Source organism: Nelusetta ayraudi, unplaced genomic scaffold (assembly GCF_046127955.1).
Source record: "Nelusetta ayraudi isolate G7.1 ecotype Tasmania unplaced genomic scaffold, CSIRO-AGI_Nayr_v1 ptg000004l, whole genome shotgun sequence".
Classification (NCBI taxonomy): domain Eukaryota; kingdom Metazoa; phylum Chordata; class Actinopteri; order Tetraodontiformes; family Monacanthidae; genus Nelusetta; species Nelusetta ayraudi.
This window is the reverse complement of record NW_027466054.1, coordinates 16443660-16460555: the sequence shown is the minus strand read 5'-3', so window position 1 is coordinate 16460555 and position 16896 is coordinate 16443660. Positions and strand designations below refer to the sequence as shown.

The 16896-nt window shown below is 47.0% G+C and overlaps 1 protein-coding gene across 1 annotated transcript; it reads right to left on the bottom strand.

The window, feature by feature from the left end:
* Nucleotides 1-770: 770 nt before the first annotated feature.
* Nucleotides 771-13196, bottom strand: LOC142896578 (inactive phospholipase D5-like). The gene is made up of 10 exons (XM_076038329.1): nt 13053-13196; nt 6952-7088; nt 6244-6412; nt 5988-6096; nt 4891-5018; nt 3587-3784; nt 2895-3046; nt 1706-1871; nt 1456-1546; nt 771-1044 (listed from the first exon to the last, which is right to left on the bottom strand). Exons 1-10 carry the CDS (start codon nt 13194-13196, stop codon nt 785-787), a joined length of 1554 nt encoding a protein of 517 aa, XP_075894444.1. The 3' UTR covers nt 771-784.
* Nucleotides 13197-16896: the final 3700 nt, after the last annotated feature.

Sequence of the window (16896 nt, the reverse complement as noted above, 5' to 3'; positions counted from 1 at the left end):
TTAAAAAATATAAAATAAAGACAAGAAAGGGGGTATTAATACCCATGCATGACATTTTCCCATCTGTAACTCTGGATAAGGAAAAGCGACTCACTGGCGCCACCGAGTGTTCAAACTCGACTGACCATGTGACCATCTTAAACTATTTTTCACTGTAACTACACAGCGATGGTACAAAGAATATCCAAACATTCATAAAACTTTTAAAGGCGACTGACGAGATACTGATGTGAATGTGTTGTAGTGGCACTCTTAGAAAAGTACAAAACTATTCACCCGTTAAGAGGAATCTTAACGGGGAATAAATCACTTTTATTGGCACTTCCTGTTTCCAGCTGATGCATAGCTAAAATGAACACAACAGGTAAAAGAGGAGGGGCTGTTTCACAGCAATTAACATGGCTGAACGTGAGTCAATGAAAAAAATAAAGTGCCCGAAAATCTTCTGAAGAATAAGAAAGTTTTTTAAAGGCTCAGAAAATAGTGCAACCTCTTGAAATCCGACTTATGACTTTGTTGTGAGTGTCATGATCAAGATCATGGAGATCATGGCGATTTCATAATAAGAATGTTACTTTTCCCAGTATAAATGTATATAATGTGAATTGATATATTGCTTATCAAGGTCATGCAGCAGAGCAGAGTTAACAGTCTACACCTTGTAAAGGGCTAAAATGTCGTGACTGTGACTTCAGTGGGTGGAGCGACTGGAAGAGTCGTCTTCAGATTCTGAGTCAGTCCTCGCAACCAATCAGCACAGAGGATTCTCAAAGGCATGCGGTGTTCACAGGTATAGAGGCTCGTTCCGCTCCTTTTCCTCCTTGTCCCAAATGTGAATCCTATCTTGGTGCAGGTGTCCGAGTTTGCCCTGCTGCTCTCTGTGTCCTTGCAGACTTTTAGTGGACCGTGACCTCCAGTCCCTCTCGAACGCAGCCTTGACCTGATCCAAGATGGTCATTCTGTTCTGAACGCCGCCCGTCATCCTGAGCACCAGTCCGGCGCCGGCGTTCTTGGCAAAGTTGCTCCCAACCCAGTTGTGGTTGCCTGTGGACAAGCACGCTGTACTTCAGTGTCACTGTAATATGGTTAATATATAAAGTACACAGGAACGGTGGTTCATTACAGGCCCAGTGTGGAATATTTAAAAAAAAAAATCTACTGGCATGAGAACACAGATTATATATGTATATTTTTTAGTTGACAGTTGATGAAGTACAAGTCTATAAAAATATGTTTTAAATATCTAGATAATAAGCATGTATTTACATAAAGATCACCAAACGTTTACAATCACCCAGAAGACATGAGATCAAGGGAGGCACCAGAAAACTCTGTTGTTTTGTTTAGAACCAAAAAAATCTGTTTTTTAGATGTTTAAAAAAACATACACTTAAAATATTTGGAGGAAAATTAAAAACGTTATTGTGAAGAGACAGCTGCAGGCAGACGCCTCACCGATGTACAAGCTGTTGTCAGTCACCATGTACTTGTTGTGGTTGAGTCCATGCTTGTTGTCATCACTCGGCGTCCTGTGACTGAAGAACCTCTAAGAAAACAAACAAACAAACAAACAAAACAAACAATTGATTTAAAGTTGTAAGCTTGTATTGATTCCACAAGCATTTTGAGCCTAATTAAGCAAAGAGAAAAGTAAAAAAAAAAAAAAATGATTGAAGCGTCACGCTGGTGGAGGGTGTGCACGCACTGCCTCTATGGAGCAGTTGGGCAGCTGCATACAGAGCGACTGCAGGGAGGTGACGAAGTTGACGGTGAGCGGGTGAGTCTCCTCCCAGAAGCTGATCAGCAGACGCACTCGGATCCCTCGCAGGACGGCGGCCTCTCTGACAGCCTCGTCGATGGGAGACCAGTACCTGTGGGTGTAAGTGGGACACTCAGGCGTGTCGTCTGTGACATTACCAGGGGGCGATGGTTAGACGAGTTGAAGATTGATACACAATTTTCATCACTGTCAGCTATAAGGTGATAAAAATATGTTAAGCTCTAGAAGTGTAATTTCCCCTGCGGCAGAGCGTCACATGACACACCCTCTCCGTCTGCTGTTTTCCAGCCAGTTCTATCCTTTTGTTTGCAAAGCAGGACCGGGTGCGTGTGCATGTTAGTGCACGTGAATTGCTGCGAAATCGTTATTAATACTGAGCAGGAACTGGCCGTACGGTGGGAACACACTTGGCATCTTCAGGAAATAATAGCATGAAACAGTTCCACATGAAGAGCATGGAGTGAATAAGCTGGACATGCTAACATTGTGGTGCTAGCTAAATCTGTGGCTGTCTCATGTTTCCCAGGGGACATTACCAGTGATGGACCGACCTCCAACACAGCTAAAATACGTCAGTGGTTTTAGTTTGTCTTATTTTAACTGACTTTGGAAAAATAAAACTAAACCAAAAGTCTTATGTATGGACATTGTCACTTGACATTTTCCTTTGTCTCTCATTGAATGTTCGTTGCCTTGCGCATGAGACCAGGGAGGGGGCGGAGCGATGGAGTTGAGAGGAGGGGAAGTGGGGTTCCGAAGCCTCTTTGTTTTGCTTTATCGTTCTGTGCCCCTTTAAACATTCAGCTGCCACTATCTTAAGCATGAGGTTCAGCTGCTTGTTAACGTGAAAAGCTAATCTGCCAATCAGAAGGTAGCAACTTAATTGCACTTCGGCATGTGGTCGTTGTGGAGGAGGAGAGAACCTGCAACAAGAAGCCAGCCGTATATCATTATATATCATCATTAATGCGTCACACACCCGGCCTGCACACAATCAATATGAAAGTGTTGATCTGTTTGCAAGATGCTTTTAAAAAAAAAAAAAAAGAACAGGAAAACAGATGTGACGCAGTTGGCACTTTAGAGGAAAATCTATGTTTTTCTCCTGTGGCACCTTGTGACCGTGGTCCCTCTGAACCTCCTGCTCACTAGGGGGAGGTAGTCCGTCACCGATATGAAGATAAACGTCTTTGCGGTCTGGATGACTTGAGAGATGGCGTCCACGTCTCTGGTGCGATCTTTGGCACAGAAGAGTTCAGGCGAGGCCTGCAGGAAGAAGGCACCGTTCAGACAGCGCGCAAAGACAACCGCCACGTTGTATGAATATTTTATTTTGACCTCCTGTTGAAAATTTTGCAGGACGATTCAGTTTCGGCGACACGGTGACCAACTAGAGGGTCGAGAAAACCGGCGGGGAACCTTCCTTCCTCCGGCGGCGTGCTGCTACTAACGAAGTGCAGGAGCAGGTCGGAGCCTCCTGCAGCTTCTGACGGCTCGACTCCATTAGCTCCTGCGTGATGATGAATGAACCTGATTGCAACTGATAGGCGTCTTGTCGCTCGAAGGGGAGCCAGATTCATTACTGTCAAATTAGGCCGAGGCGGCAATATTTTCAGGTCGTAGGTGCATCGCGGCATGATATTAACGTGATTAATCACGGTCCCAGCGGTTGGTGATGAAAATTTTAAGATAGTGGCCCCACCCGTCGGGACCGTGGAGCCTTCAGAGGGGAGCCGACTGACTGCTGGGTGAAGAATTTTTCACTCAATTCATTTCTGGGTAAAGAAGGCGGCGAGGTTTCCTCACCGACACGTAAGCGGCGGCCTGGCTGCCGTTGAGCTGCAGCTCCAGGGGGTCGTGCCTCCCGTAGAGGGCGCTGACTCTCTTGGACCAGATGGAGGGGATGTAGTCCCTCTCGTGGAGCTGCCAGTAGAAGGAGAAGACTCGGTGGAGGTCCAGAGCCAGGCAGCTGCAGTTGAAGGCCACCACGCCCAGTTCCTTCCTCTGTGGCAGCGCAGAGAGTCCAAGTGGTCACACTTTTATAGCGGCAACAACAAGGAAAGCAAACAAACAAAGGAACAGCATCTGCTGTGGGATGGGAGCCAGTCACTACGTTTACACGCAGAGCATAATCGGACTTAGCTCATCATTTGGGTTTCTCCTCTAATCGGACTTCTCTCTTTGCCCTTGTTTACATGCTTGCACGCGTTGTCCAGTTAAACTCCGGCTAAGGTATATACATGACTGAGAAATTGGAATTCCAATCGCATTATCTGGGTGTCTCAACCGGAGTTCTCAAACTCTGATCTTAGTCCAGGAACAACAGCATTTCCAGTTAATATTCTCCCCGTCACTCGCCGTTAATTAAGACAGCGGAACTTTAACTCTGCAAATTTGCTCCCAGGCGGCGCCGGCTGTGGCGCCTTCAGTCTGTTCTGCCTCCGTGTGCGGCTGAGCTGCCCTTCCTCACTCCCGGCCAGCTCTGGATTTGTGCTCACATCACTCTAGCGGGGGCCCCTTTACTCCTGCTTCCCCTCTGGCTTCTCAGTTAATTGCATCGTGCAGCAGCGCTGCTGTCGACGGCCGAAAGTGCCAGGTAATCACGCTCCCCCACCGCCGCTCCTCTCCTGGGAACGACTGAACTGAGAACTGAAAAGCACATTTTCGCTGCCGCCTCACTTCAGCCACTGGTCATTAGCTGGCTCGTCCTGCTCATTTACAGCTCATGCAGCATGTGCAGTATGTATAGATAGGCGACTACGACAGAGCTCCTTCAGACTGTGCACAATATTTAAAGACCCCCTTATTGTGCCGCATTCACTTCACTCCATCCAGCCACTGAACTCTGCAGGCAGGAGAAAAGTCTTCCTTTTACTTCTATTGCTTGATGCAATCTGCAGCAAAGGGCCTCTGAGGGCACTTCTCGACATTATCATCGCCCCTGTGAGGTCACAAAGGTCCTCTAGACAGAGCGACGGCATCACTTTCAGCACTTTTACTGCAGGCTGCGAGCAGAGGGTTAAATATGCTGTCTTCTGGAGGTTTTGTGTTGTTAAAATACATGAGATGCTGCCCATGAACGGGTAGAAGAAGTTTCTCTGCGCTGTTACCTTGGACAGCGACCTCCAGCTCATGTCGGCGCTGCCGATGTAAATGTGCATCCGGTCCACGATCCAGAAGGAGGAGTGCAGCCCTCCGCCGGTGAAGGCTGTCATATTCACCCAATGAATCTCTGCATCTGGAAATTACAAGCATACACGCAGACACTCTGATGCTTGGAAAACAGCCAACAGGCCTCCGACTGTCGGGTAGACGAGAGGGCGAAGCAGGCAGGCGGCCTGAGCGGCAGGGAAAAAAAAAACCAAAATACTCTTGCATGTTCAGACTTTTCCGACCTTCAGCGTGACCGCTGGCAGAGGTATCGGGGAGCTGCTGGGTGGAGCTGCTTCCCTCATTTCAGCAGCCTCGTTTCCACCTTAATCGAAAGCCACTCTTTTGAAAGCTTCCCCCAAAAAAGACCACAAGCACAAATTGGACGCAGACAATTGTTTTCTTCATCAGGCTCACACGTGCCTCAATGCTATGAGTTGCTGCCATGTGATTGGCTGATAAGTTTTTTGTGTTACCAAGCAAATGAATGAACCCCAAACTCCCTAATAAAGTAGCCAGTGGATATTGTGATTGTTTTTTTTTTCATGAATGAGCCTTAAGAAAAGTTTAGATTTTCCTGTTTTCTGACATCTTATATCTTCTATCTTTATATCGTCATCATGCATGTATATGTATATATATATATGTATGTATATGTATGTATGTATATATATATATATATTTATATGTGTGTGTAAATATATACATATATATGAATAAATATATATGTCAACAGTTTGGGTGTTTTCATCACCCTGATGCCTTTTTTGCTTTTTGTCATACTCTGCAATCACTCTCTGCAAGCACAAACAGGAAGATGGAAACACAGAGAGTGAACCTGCGTGATTGGTTGCACTGCGGTGCTGAACTGAAAAAACAAAACAAAAAACGAACAAACCCTGAACGTCTGAAGCGCCTCGGCGCTTGAGGAAACAGGAAGCAGGTGACACGTTTGCCGCTATACATCTTAATTTGTCCGACCGCGGTGGCGTAACCGATTGCTTTTGGGTTTATTTTTCCCCCCTCTGCAAATTGAAAATATGACACACAGGCTCACCGTGTGCCGCCAAGGCCTTGAGCTCGGCGCAGTCGTTCAGGCTGCTGGCAATCTTCAGCTTAACCCTGTGAGACTTGAGACCTAGCAGCCGCTGGAACAGCAGGTGACCCTGAGGTGGAGGGAGATGATCTGAATCACTGCCACCCACAAAGACCTCACTCAGCGCGCACAAATATAAAATGAATTGCTTGTCCTCTCACAGGACGCAGTTTTTAATTTTACACACAGTTTTAATATATATATATATTTTTTCTACCTGTGTGCCGGTGTTTGGCTCTGCTTGCAGGTCCCAGACTGGAGACACCACCTCCACTGAGTGCTTGGCCTGGTCCAGCAGGGCGTGGAGGCCGGCAGAGAGTGGCACGCTGGCCCCGCCCTCCGCCGGGAAGGAAAAGCCGTCAGGGTTATTCTCCACAAGCTGGATGCTGAAAAAAAAAATGAAAAGTCCCAAAGTTTATGAGAGACATTTACTGTGCGTCTCTGTCCAGTCAGCGAACCCCAAAGAAATGAGGCTCAAGCCTTGGCTGCTAGTCAGAAAATATGTGTGTGTGGGAATTGGCTCTTTGTGATGTCACAAAGTGTTAGCAATGCGTCTCCCAGGTTAGTGGCAACAACCCCAGCTGGGTGTTTTTAGCTCCACCCTCCTTCTCTTTGACTTTGCCCCCTTTTTAAACAGGTTGGAGGCCCCACAGGGCCGCAGTTACAACAGGAAGCAGCTGAAACTGTGTTTCTGCAGGAGGCTGTAAACAGAGGGCTAAATAACTTGTTTTCTGGAGATGTACGGACTTATTTTTTGGTAATTAACCATGCAAATCTGCCCCACTGGAGTCCAAATAAAGTGACAGATAAAAATCCTGGGTCCTTTCAAGAGCTCTGCCTCAGAAGAGGAAGTCAACAGAGCGGACGGTTCAACCCTAAACTATTTCAAACTCAGTGACGAGACTCTGCTGAAGGCGCCTTTTACCGACAGTCTCTGCTGCAGTTCTCCTCCGTGATCCCGTCCTCGTCGTCGCCCCAGATGTTGACGGAGGAGCAGATCAGCACCACCAGCACCACGAAGCAGCAGAGGAGGGCGAAGACGGCCACGCACTTCTGCTGGCTCTGTGGACGGATGGAGGAGAAAACTTTCACCCCTGCTTATGTTGTTGCGCTAACCTCTTCCAACCTGCCAGCATCATTGGCTGTAAGGCTCATATTAACGATCAGTGCAGCAGAAATCCTCAATGCTTAGTCCCTTTCGAATAGCTCACTCTCTGTTTTGATTTTGCTTCTATATAATGTTATAGTAGGGAATTGTTTAATAGCAGTTAGGAAGCATTGTGAAATGTGTATAATATAATTATATAATTTTAATATAATTTGAAAGAAATTATAACAAAGAAATAAAAGAAGGCGCTGTGACCGGACATCAGGGCTGCACAGGAGTCCAGACTAAAAAGCCTGACAGCTGTGCAAACCTCACTTTAGCCTTCAGAGTGGAGGAGAAATGAAGTGGAACCGACTGAAGCCTCGGCAAAATGGAATATAGACAACACGTGTTCAAGCTCTGGTCTGAGCTGCTCGACGGCTTCCCAGCAGAGCGAGAGCCTTTATGACCTCTGAGCCGCCCCAGACCCCCCCCCGACATTGCACCTGTGACGCTCGATATTAAAAGGCAGCGTTCTATTGCTCAGGACGTTGCTGTAATGAGGCCACAGTGGCAGCAGAGGGGCGCTGCAGCAGCCTTATTGGCCGGATCCGGTTCTTCGCCGTTTCAAAAGTGCAGTCAGGCACTTCCTGTTTCGCCGACACGGACAGATTCCCCTTCGTTTGTCTCTGTCATCACGTCACATTAGGCGTTCTCTTTCACCAAGTGGCAGCTGGATCCACCCCAGTACTGCCGGTTCGACTGACTGATCTCTCCTCATGGGTGGGGGGGAAAAAAAGATTCCCAGCTGCAAAGTGTTAAAAAAAAGAAGAAAAAGAAACCATCATTAGATGGAGAGGAGGCATCAGTCATTGAGGAGACTGGAGTGTGGGGGTCGGGGTGGGAGGGGCTAGTTCTCCCCCAGGTCTCTGCAGTGTCGGCAGTGGGGCTGAAGTGGTGGAGACGGCTGGGCGAAGACGCCCACCGAGACCTGAGACACCAGCTCCTCATCACAGCGCAGCAGAGTCCACAACCAGGATCGGCTGGCGACGGGGAAATTAAAACCTCAATACGGGTGTGTGAGAAAATGGTTCACATTCTGCATTGACTAAAAATATATATATTTGGACTGGACACACCCGGGTTTTTGCTCTTAAGGTCTCAAACGTGAATGAATTCATGCATGAGATCGTCTGTGTCATAGTTTTCATTTGGTTAAAATTCTGTTTTTTGTTGGGTTTTTTTCTCAATTGAATCATTTTTCAATTGAAATGATTGATGTAAGATTTCATAACGTAACAGTTTGGCCACTCAAGCATATTCCATTCTGTTGGAACAACCAGTAATTAAACCAATAACAGTCACTAACATTTTAAAATATTCAAAGAAGATTTTCAATCAAAAAATTGTTTGCTTTGTAAGCATAATTTAAACTGAATGAAAAAACAACAACAATTAAATCAACACAATCATTCAAATCACATTTTCCCTTTCAAGCACATTTCAAGCAATTTTTGAAAAAAAAATAAAATAAGAAATTCCAGATCAAATTTTTGGCATCTTCTTTTTCTTTTTCAGGATCCTATTTTTTCCTTTTTCCCTGCTTTACAACTGAAATTAAATGTTTTGTACAATTTACAGTTGCACATCATTCACCAAACAGTCAAACAGAATCTTGGTCAAGTTTATAGAAAATAAATCCACACACACACACACACACAAGAGCCAAATTCTTAGGTAAACAAATAACACAGGATTATGAATTTTGCACCTGCTGACTGAACTGAGCACAAACCTAAACATGCAAGTCAAACAATTCATCAACTCAGTACAATGCAAAACGGAAATGACTTGGAGCGAGTGAGGAGTCGGGCAGCAATGGTGCAGCGACTCCTCACTGGCGGCTGGACGTCACCTTCATGGGCTCCTGTGCACGCGGTCCCGCCATCGCAGCAGCGCTCCTTCAAACTTCTGAGACAGGACGATTAATCAGCAGCAGTCACACACACCTCCCTCAGTCAGCCAGTCAGCCAGTCAGTCACTCAGTCAGTCAGTCAGTCAGTCAGACAGTCGGTCACTCAGTCTCTCCATCCTGCTGCAGGCTCCTCGCTGTCCTGGTCAGAAGTCCGTGTGTGTGTCTCTTGCCCTGGTCCATCCCCTCTCTCCACATGGCTATAAGCTGTGTGAGAGTTTATGTGTGTGCGTCAGTGATTGTATGTGTGAGTGTGAGAGTGTGCGTGTTTTACAGTAGCGATGAGGAGAGAGAAGGAGAGAGACCAGCCCCTCTCTGCCAGACAGCCAATACTGAGCTGCAGCTCCACCGACCACTCCCCTCCCCATCTCTCTTCCTCCTCCTCCTCCTCCTCCTCAGTCATCCGTCTGATAGAAAAGAGTTGGACTTCCCTCCACAAGAAGAGAGACATGCACCCAATTAATGAGGAGGAGAGCCATGACTGCACGGCGAGCAAACTGTTGTGTCTGAGTCCGTAATGACACACACACACACACACACACACACACACACACACACACACACACACACACACACAAGCCAAGAGACTATTAAAATATTGCCTAGTAGCTCCACTTAATAACTCTGACTGATGTCGTGAGGCTCAGCATCATTTTTTTTCCCACCCAACTGAAAAACACAAGAATCAGTCAGTTGCTTGGCATGAAGTTCCACCGCTGCCTCCCCCTACTGGAACTAAAGCACCTGAGAGGGATGGTGGTGGTGGTGGTGGCGGGGAGATAAATTATAGAGACACTTTGTTCCTTCCTTTTAATTCACCCTCAACTCAGAGGAACGCAGCGTTGCCCAAAACAACATATGCTGCTGACTGCAGGCAGGGAAGCTGCTGCTGCTGCTGCTGCTGCTGCTCTGGACACCAAGGCACTGGAGGAAATAGAGAACTTCAGCAAGGAGGATTCTATGAAATAATAAAAGTGGTTCTCAGGAAACTGAAAGCAGGACAGGAGACCGCCGAATAACTGGAGCCAATAACAGCATCATCTTAGCCACATTCACTTTGACTGTGAAACAGTGGAACAATGCAAACAGTGATGTTCATCCTATATGGTCACCGTCTAAATCATAACATCATGCTAACTGGTCCAGCCAAAGACAATGCCAAAACAAAAAGCAAAAATCTAAAATCTTCTGCGAGAGCTGTAGACGAATGAATGTAGCAGAATGTGGAGCTTTGCTTTTCCAACAGAGGCGAGTCCTGGCCACAGCGAAAGTTCTGAAGATTCTTCAGATGAGCTCGCTAGTCAATGCCTGTCATGTAATGTGAAATTTCAGTGCTTAGATGAAGTTTCCAGTGCAGCGACAGGAATAATTACGGACAAACTCGAGGTTCTTGCCCTCAGCAGGAACAAGCTCAAACCTTTTAGTTTGGGGTTTTCAGTTCCTGCAACATCCACATTTTCCCCATCACAAAGGGTGCGTTTTAGCACGGTCTCTCTGACAAGTGGAACAAGCACAAGAGAAGTGAAGGATGAACTTTCTTCAATCTGGAGAGATCAGTGCCAGGCTGGAAACATTGGGAAGGATTTTTTTCACAACATGGGATCTGAAACTTGGTTTCCATTTGTGTCTTTGGGTCGGAGAGCGTTCAGCATCGCTGCTCCTGATGAAGCTCTGCAGATAAGGATGCAGAGGAGGAAACAAAGTCAGTGTGTGTGTGCGTGCGTGTGCGTTGCAGGTGTCCTCTGCCCGTCACTGTGACTGTGACTAACCCAGAGAGAGACAGAGATGTTTGGAGCGCCTCCCGGGAGAGCGGCACGTTGTTAAGGCGGGACACATGAGGAGACAGACAGGACGGGTGACGGGGGTAGGGGGTAGGGGGTGGGGGGGGTGACAGAACCAAGCGGCTGTACGACTCCAGCGGTCACGTCAGGGAAACTGTTGACATCAACAGTTTCTGTGTGTGTGTATGTGTGTGTGTGTGTGTGTGTGTGTGTTTTCCTGCAGCTGCAGCGTCACTGACTGTGATGCAATGTTCTGCTCTGTGCTAATGTAGAAATCAAGTCCACTCTCTGTTCTGCCTCTTGGCTCTGAGAGCTTTTGTTCTTACGCTGGCAGCGGAGGAGAAGTTAAGAGGTCGCAGCAGCAGCAGCAGCAGCAGCAGCAGCAGCAAGCCGAGACATCAATATTATTACCTGGCGATGATGACACGATAATTGCAAAAGAGATTTTATCTCCGGGATCTAGTTTTTAACCTGCGCACAACTTTGACGGCGGCGTGGGCACAACACTGTGTTAATACAACGGCCGTGCCAACATCAATGTGTTTTATATACTGCAGTGCATGCCTTGTTTTTGCCTCCAAGATGTACAACACTGTCTGTCCATGACCGATTCAAGAGCCCCATGTGGAGTTACTGTGAATCGTTGCATAATCATCAACCTGTAATATTGCATCTTTAACTTGAACAGTCGAAAAATTGCAACACGACATCTGGGCTGAGATAGATAGATAGATGGATAGATAGATAGATAGATAGATAGATAGATGGATAGATGGATAGATAGATTGATAGATAGAATTAAATGTGCTATAAACTACTTAAATAGCATTGGGATCTCTGAAACATCATCAACGTTGTCATTGAACATCATCTCCTCCGACCTCCACCAGACTCGCCCTCCAGACGCGGTGCAGAGGTGGAGGTGTTTAGAGCCTCGGAGCCAAAGATCACTGGCGGCTCTCCATGCATTGCTCTTTAATGTTGTGGTGGCGGCATCACACACCAGGAGTGATGCACGCCGTGAGGAAGCCTGCCGGGCAAAGCGCCACTGGGGGTGGGGAGGAGGGTTGGGGAGCGCTGGCCGCGTGCCAGACGAGGGAGGGGCCGGGGGAGGGAGGGAGGCGGAGCCAGAAAACACTGACTGGCCCCGTGACGGAGCATCGCAGAGTCCCAGCAGAACCTCACGCAGGGAGTTTATCGATCCTTTAAATAGAGGAGGGTTTGTTTTTTTTTTTTGGTGGGGGGAGGTTTAAATCGTAATTACGACATGAACGGGATAAATGTCTACAGTGGCACATGCTCAATGAGTCGTTAGAGAGCAGCTGAGGAACAAGTTTTTTAATGAAATCTGCTCTAGAGAGCTGCAGCCAAGTGGCTGCTGTCACGTGGAAACCCCTCCCTGCTGGAAGCTCCGAAGAATAAATCTCGATAACTAGACTTTGTGTCAGCGCCAAAGAAGTTTCAGCCATGAGGGTGTTTTTGATTTTTGGCCCTGAGTCTTCACGACCGCACCAAAAAACACCCCCCTGGTGTGAGACATGTGAAAATTACACTTATGTCATATTTAACTCTCACTATTTCACTGAGTGATGTGTTCTGAATCTGATGGTTGTTGTTGAAGAGGGAAGTTTTCCTCAGTCGGTCAGTCAGTCAGTCAGTCAGTCAGTCCAGAACGAGCAGTGTCTTTCATCAAATAAACATGAAAATGCCAACGGCCTCAGCTCCGCCCTGCTTTAATGTCTATTGGCTTATTGAACATACTGAACCTGTGACTGAGCTCAATCATGCATTTCCAATAATCCATGTTTAAAACATCTCCAAAAACTGCATCACCAGCTTCCAAAGCTGAAAAACTGAGATTCTGGCCACATCACAAGATTGTTTTTGCCACTTTTTTTTTTTTTTCTGTTGTTGTTGCTGCAGCTGTAGCAGCCGGTCATCAATTCTCATTGCGGGCAGCTGTAATTCCCTGCTGCAGGGGCTCTGCAGCTATGCACAATGAATAGTCTGGTTTTTTAAAGCTAATCAAACAAATGCGTCTCCAGAGCTCGCAGGGCGGAGACACACGGCCGGGACTATCCCAGACACTGAGGCAATTGCAAAGCAAAAAAAAAGAAAGAAAAAAAAGTTGGATGTGTGCATGCATGACCAGCATGGGGTGGCCGGTGGGTGGCGGGTGACCTCACCTGCTCCAGCATTTCTTTGCGCTGCAGGAAGACGGAGGCGGAGTAGCGCTGCTGCTGGGCGTTGCTGTAGCTGCTGCCGCTTTTCACCGGGCCGGCAGGGGCCTCGTCCAGGGCCCTCGACCTTGGAACATCTGACAGCTCCATCGATGACCTGTGAGCCCACACACACTCACACACACACTGACTGGCTCACTCACGCACTCGCACACTATTCCCGAGCAAACACACAGTTGCCTTCAGCCTCGTCGTCGGACGAAAAAAGGCTGAATCAGCTTCTGTTGGACTTGGCTGCCGTCTCTTCTGACTGTGGGCTTCCTGCCTGTTAGTGGCCGGAGCGCCGATGCCTTCACACACTTGTTGGGGAGGGTTTGTGTGTGTGTGTGTGTGTGTATGTGTATGTGTATGTGTGTGTGTGTGTGTGTGTGTGTGTGTCTGTCTGTGGAGTGCGGTCTCCAAGGAGGCATGGGCGGGGCCGGCGATGGGCTTGTGAGTGCCTGCTGCTGGACGCAGCGCTGAGCGGCAGGGGAGAGAGAGAGAGAGAGTGAGGGAGAGAGAGAGAGAGGGAGAGAGAGAGGGAGAGAGACAGAGAGAGAGAGAGAGATTAATGTGATTGAGAAGAAGTGTGAGGAGAAGAAGAGTTTCAGACAGCAAAACATGTGAGCATCTTCTAACTCTCTCTCTCTCTCTCAAACACTCACTCACTCACACACACACACACACACACACACACACACACACACACACACACACACACACACACACACACACACACACACAGCAACAAGAACACTGGCTGAGACAGAGAGTCTGGTGGCTTGACCTTAAGAAACCTTTTGCTCAGGTTGAATAAAAATTTGCTGGCCATCTGGCCGAGGAAAGAGAGAAAGGGACACACACATGCACTCACACGCACACACACACACACCAAGACCACAAATCTATCTATCCATCCATCTATCTATCTATCTAGTGTAAAATTTGTTTGTATGTTTATAGGTAACTCGCGACTTGTCCGTGGTGTCAACCTGCCTTCGCCCTATGACAGCTGGGATAGGCACCAAGTAGGTATTGAAAATGGATGGATGGATGGATGGATGGATGTTTATAGGTTTTTAAAGCATTAAAAACAACCATCCATACATCCATTTTCCACATCCGCTTCTTCCTGAGCTCAGGGTCAGGGGGGTCTGCTGGAGTCTCTCCCAGGTGTCATAGGGCGAAAGCAGGGTGACACCCACATAGAGACAAACAACCATTCACACACACACACACACACACACACACACACACACACACACACACACACACACACACACACACACACACACACACACACACACCTACGGACAATTTAGAGTTTCCAATTCACCTCACATGCATGCTTATGGACGCATGCAGACACAGGGAGAACATGTAAACTCCATGCAGAAAGGGCCCAGGCCCTGAATCGAACCAAAAACAACCAACCAACCAATATTTGTTAATATTAAAGACGGGTGGGTCAAAAACCAGAAACACGTACTGATATGAGTTCTTCTGAGTTGACGTGGGTTGTGTTGAGTCAGAGTATATTTACTTTCTCAGTCCCTCAGCTTCTGTCATCCGGTTTCTTTCTTGACTCCCCCAGTTCCAAGTCCAAGCAGCTTGGTTTTTACGAGTAATCTCACTTACCACATGTGTTACTTAATTCATGGGCTCTTCCTATTTAAAATTGAGTTACTTCACATAAAAAGATAACTAAACCAGGGAGCTGAAGAGAGAAAAGAAGGAGGGAGCTGAGCAGATCTATGAAGACCTGCTAGCTGTTGGCTCCCCGTGGCTCCAGGCTCTTTCTCAGGATGCACTTGTTGTTTTGGATTGCTGGTTGATTTAGTCCAACATTTTTTCTCCCTCATTAATCTCAGTGGACTGAATGCAGGCGGCTCGCCTGCTCCTTTCTCCTACTGCAGTGCTTTGCAGTTTGCAAAGGAGGAAGTCAGGTGGCCTGGTGGGCGGGGCTTCTTTTTAAAAGCTCGGGGGCCGTGCCAGCAGTTTGAGTGGCAGGCTGAGCAGCTCCTGTGATTTAGCAACCACCAATTGCTTTTCAAGGCTGCGAGGGCGCTGCCAGGAAGTCATGTTGCGGACGGAAGAGGATGAGGTTCATTATCAGACTGAAGTCCTGCCACTTCACTTTCCAGCAGCCGAGACCTTTCTCCTTTATTGCTGACGCAGCATTCTTTCGTCGTCCTCCTCCTGCTTTCCTGCTCCCCAAAGCCCAGGAGCAGCGACGGCCCAACAATGAGAGGAGGTGCCCGGTATGTAAATATGCACGGCGTCATACATCTTATTCATTTTCGAACCGCGGTGGTGCTACATCATCCATGGCAGTTCAAATTACACTCAAAAGCACATGCAGGGCACTGCTTTGCGTGTGTGTAAAGAAAAGGAAAAAGTTTGAATATATCTTAGCCGACAAAGAAACATTATTTTCATCTTGAGGTGGAGGACTTCTCCCAGCTGCAGCTCCAGCGCTATGAATATTTAACGGGGGGCAATAAACGCAAACGGTGCGAGTGCAGTAACAAACCCAGAGGGAACTCAAACTTAATAAAACTAAGAGCGAAGATTGCATCCAAAAAAAACAACAAAAAACTCCATCTTCAGTGGACACCTGCCGAAGAGGCGGCGATGCGGCCCTAGGCGGCCCGGGTGAGCGTTGGCCGCAGGGGAGAGAAGCCCTGACGAAGCTTTAAGGATTAAGGAAGTGGAGCAGAATATCTGGAGACGGACAATTAGGAGTGCAGCAGCGCTCCGGCAGCGCTCCGGCAGCAGCAGCAGCAGTAGCAGCAGCAGCAGCAGCAGCAGCCTTCCCAAGGCTGATTTATCATTTGGACTCTGCAAGGGATGAGAGCAGCAGAGGAAGGGAGGGAGGGGGGTTGGAGGGTGCAGAGTTGTAAGTTTTGATGAAGCCAAGATGTTTCAGGCTTTTCCCCCCATAAATATATCAAGCCTGATCGTCTGTCTGGTACTTTTTTTGCATTTAATTCAGTTTCCATTTATCATAGAAAAAGAGAAGCGAGCATCAGTAGGACATTTAATATGTTCAGCAGTAAGGTTACTTGACCCTGAGAAAATTCCTTTTCGAGAAGAGAATGATTTTAAATTCATTCATTCATTCATTTTCCATACCTGCTTATTCCCAAGCTCAGGGTCACGGGGGTCTGCTGTGATTTTAAATTGTGAAGACAAAATAAAATAATATTTCATACAAGCAGCACAAATAGAGTTTCAGCAATTCACTGTGTGCTGCTGAAATATTAATGCCTCTCTTCTTTTGAAAGGGGGCAGTTAATATTAACTGTGCTTTCACTGTGCTTTTCATGTGCAAGTGTTGCAAAACACTTTACCAATGTTTCATAGCAATGCAATGATCTGTGTCTCTAACCTGCCACTAATTTCCCCCAGAGCTGAGAAGAGTCAGTTTCTTTCACCTTGCACAATCTGTGTGCTGCAAATAAACCCTCTGTGAGGTCACAAAGTTCACCTTCACCAGCTTCGTGACTCACTGCACTGCAGGAGTTCAGTCGAGCTGTCTCAGATAAAAAAAAAACAAACAACCCAGGCTAAAAAACATTAGGCCATGATTATCATGCATTTTATTGTAAATGAGACAAATAATACACAAGTATTCCAATGTCAACATTTAACCGAACAGCGTTACAAAAAGAAGGAGAAAATAATTCCATACAAAATGCCTAAATCATCAATAATTACTCTCCGATGTTCAAATTGCAATTCAAAGACAGAATGCAAATATTCACCCGGTATTAAAGTTGTTTTGGCTAAAAGTTCTCGACAAGCTCTG

Excerpts from the sequence above, each read along its gene's own strand:
- LOC142896578 (XM_076038329.1), bottom strand. The coding sequence starts at position 13,196 with ATGGAGCTGTCAGATGTTCCAAGGTCGAGGGCCCTGGACGAGGCCCCT. Across the intron at positions 6,097-6,243 it reads AGCCAAACACCGGCACACAG|GGTCACCTGCTGTTCCAGCG; the intron begins GTAGAAAAAATA and ends CCTCCACCTCAG. Across the intron at positions 1,872-2,894 it reads AGAGGGACCACGGTCACAAG|GTACTGGTCTCCCATCGACG; the intron begins GTGCCACAGGAG and ends TTACACCCACAG.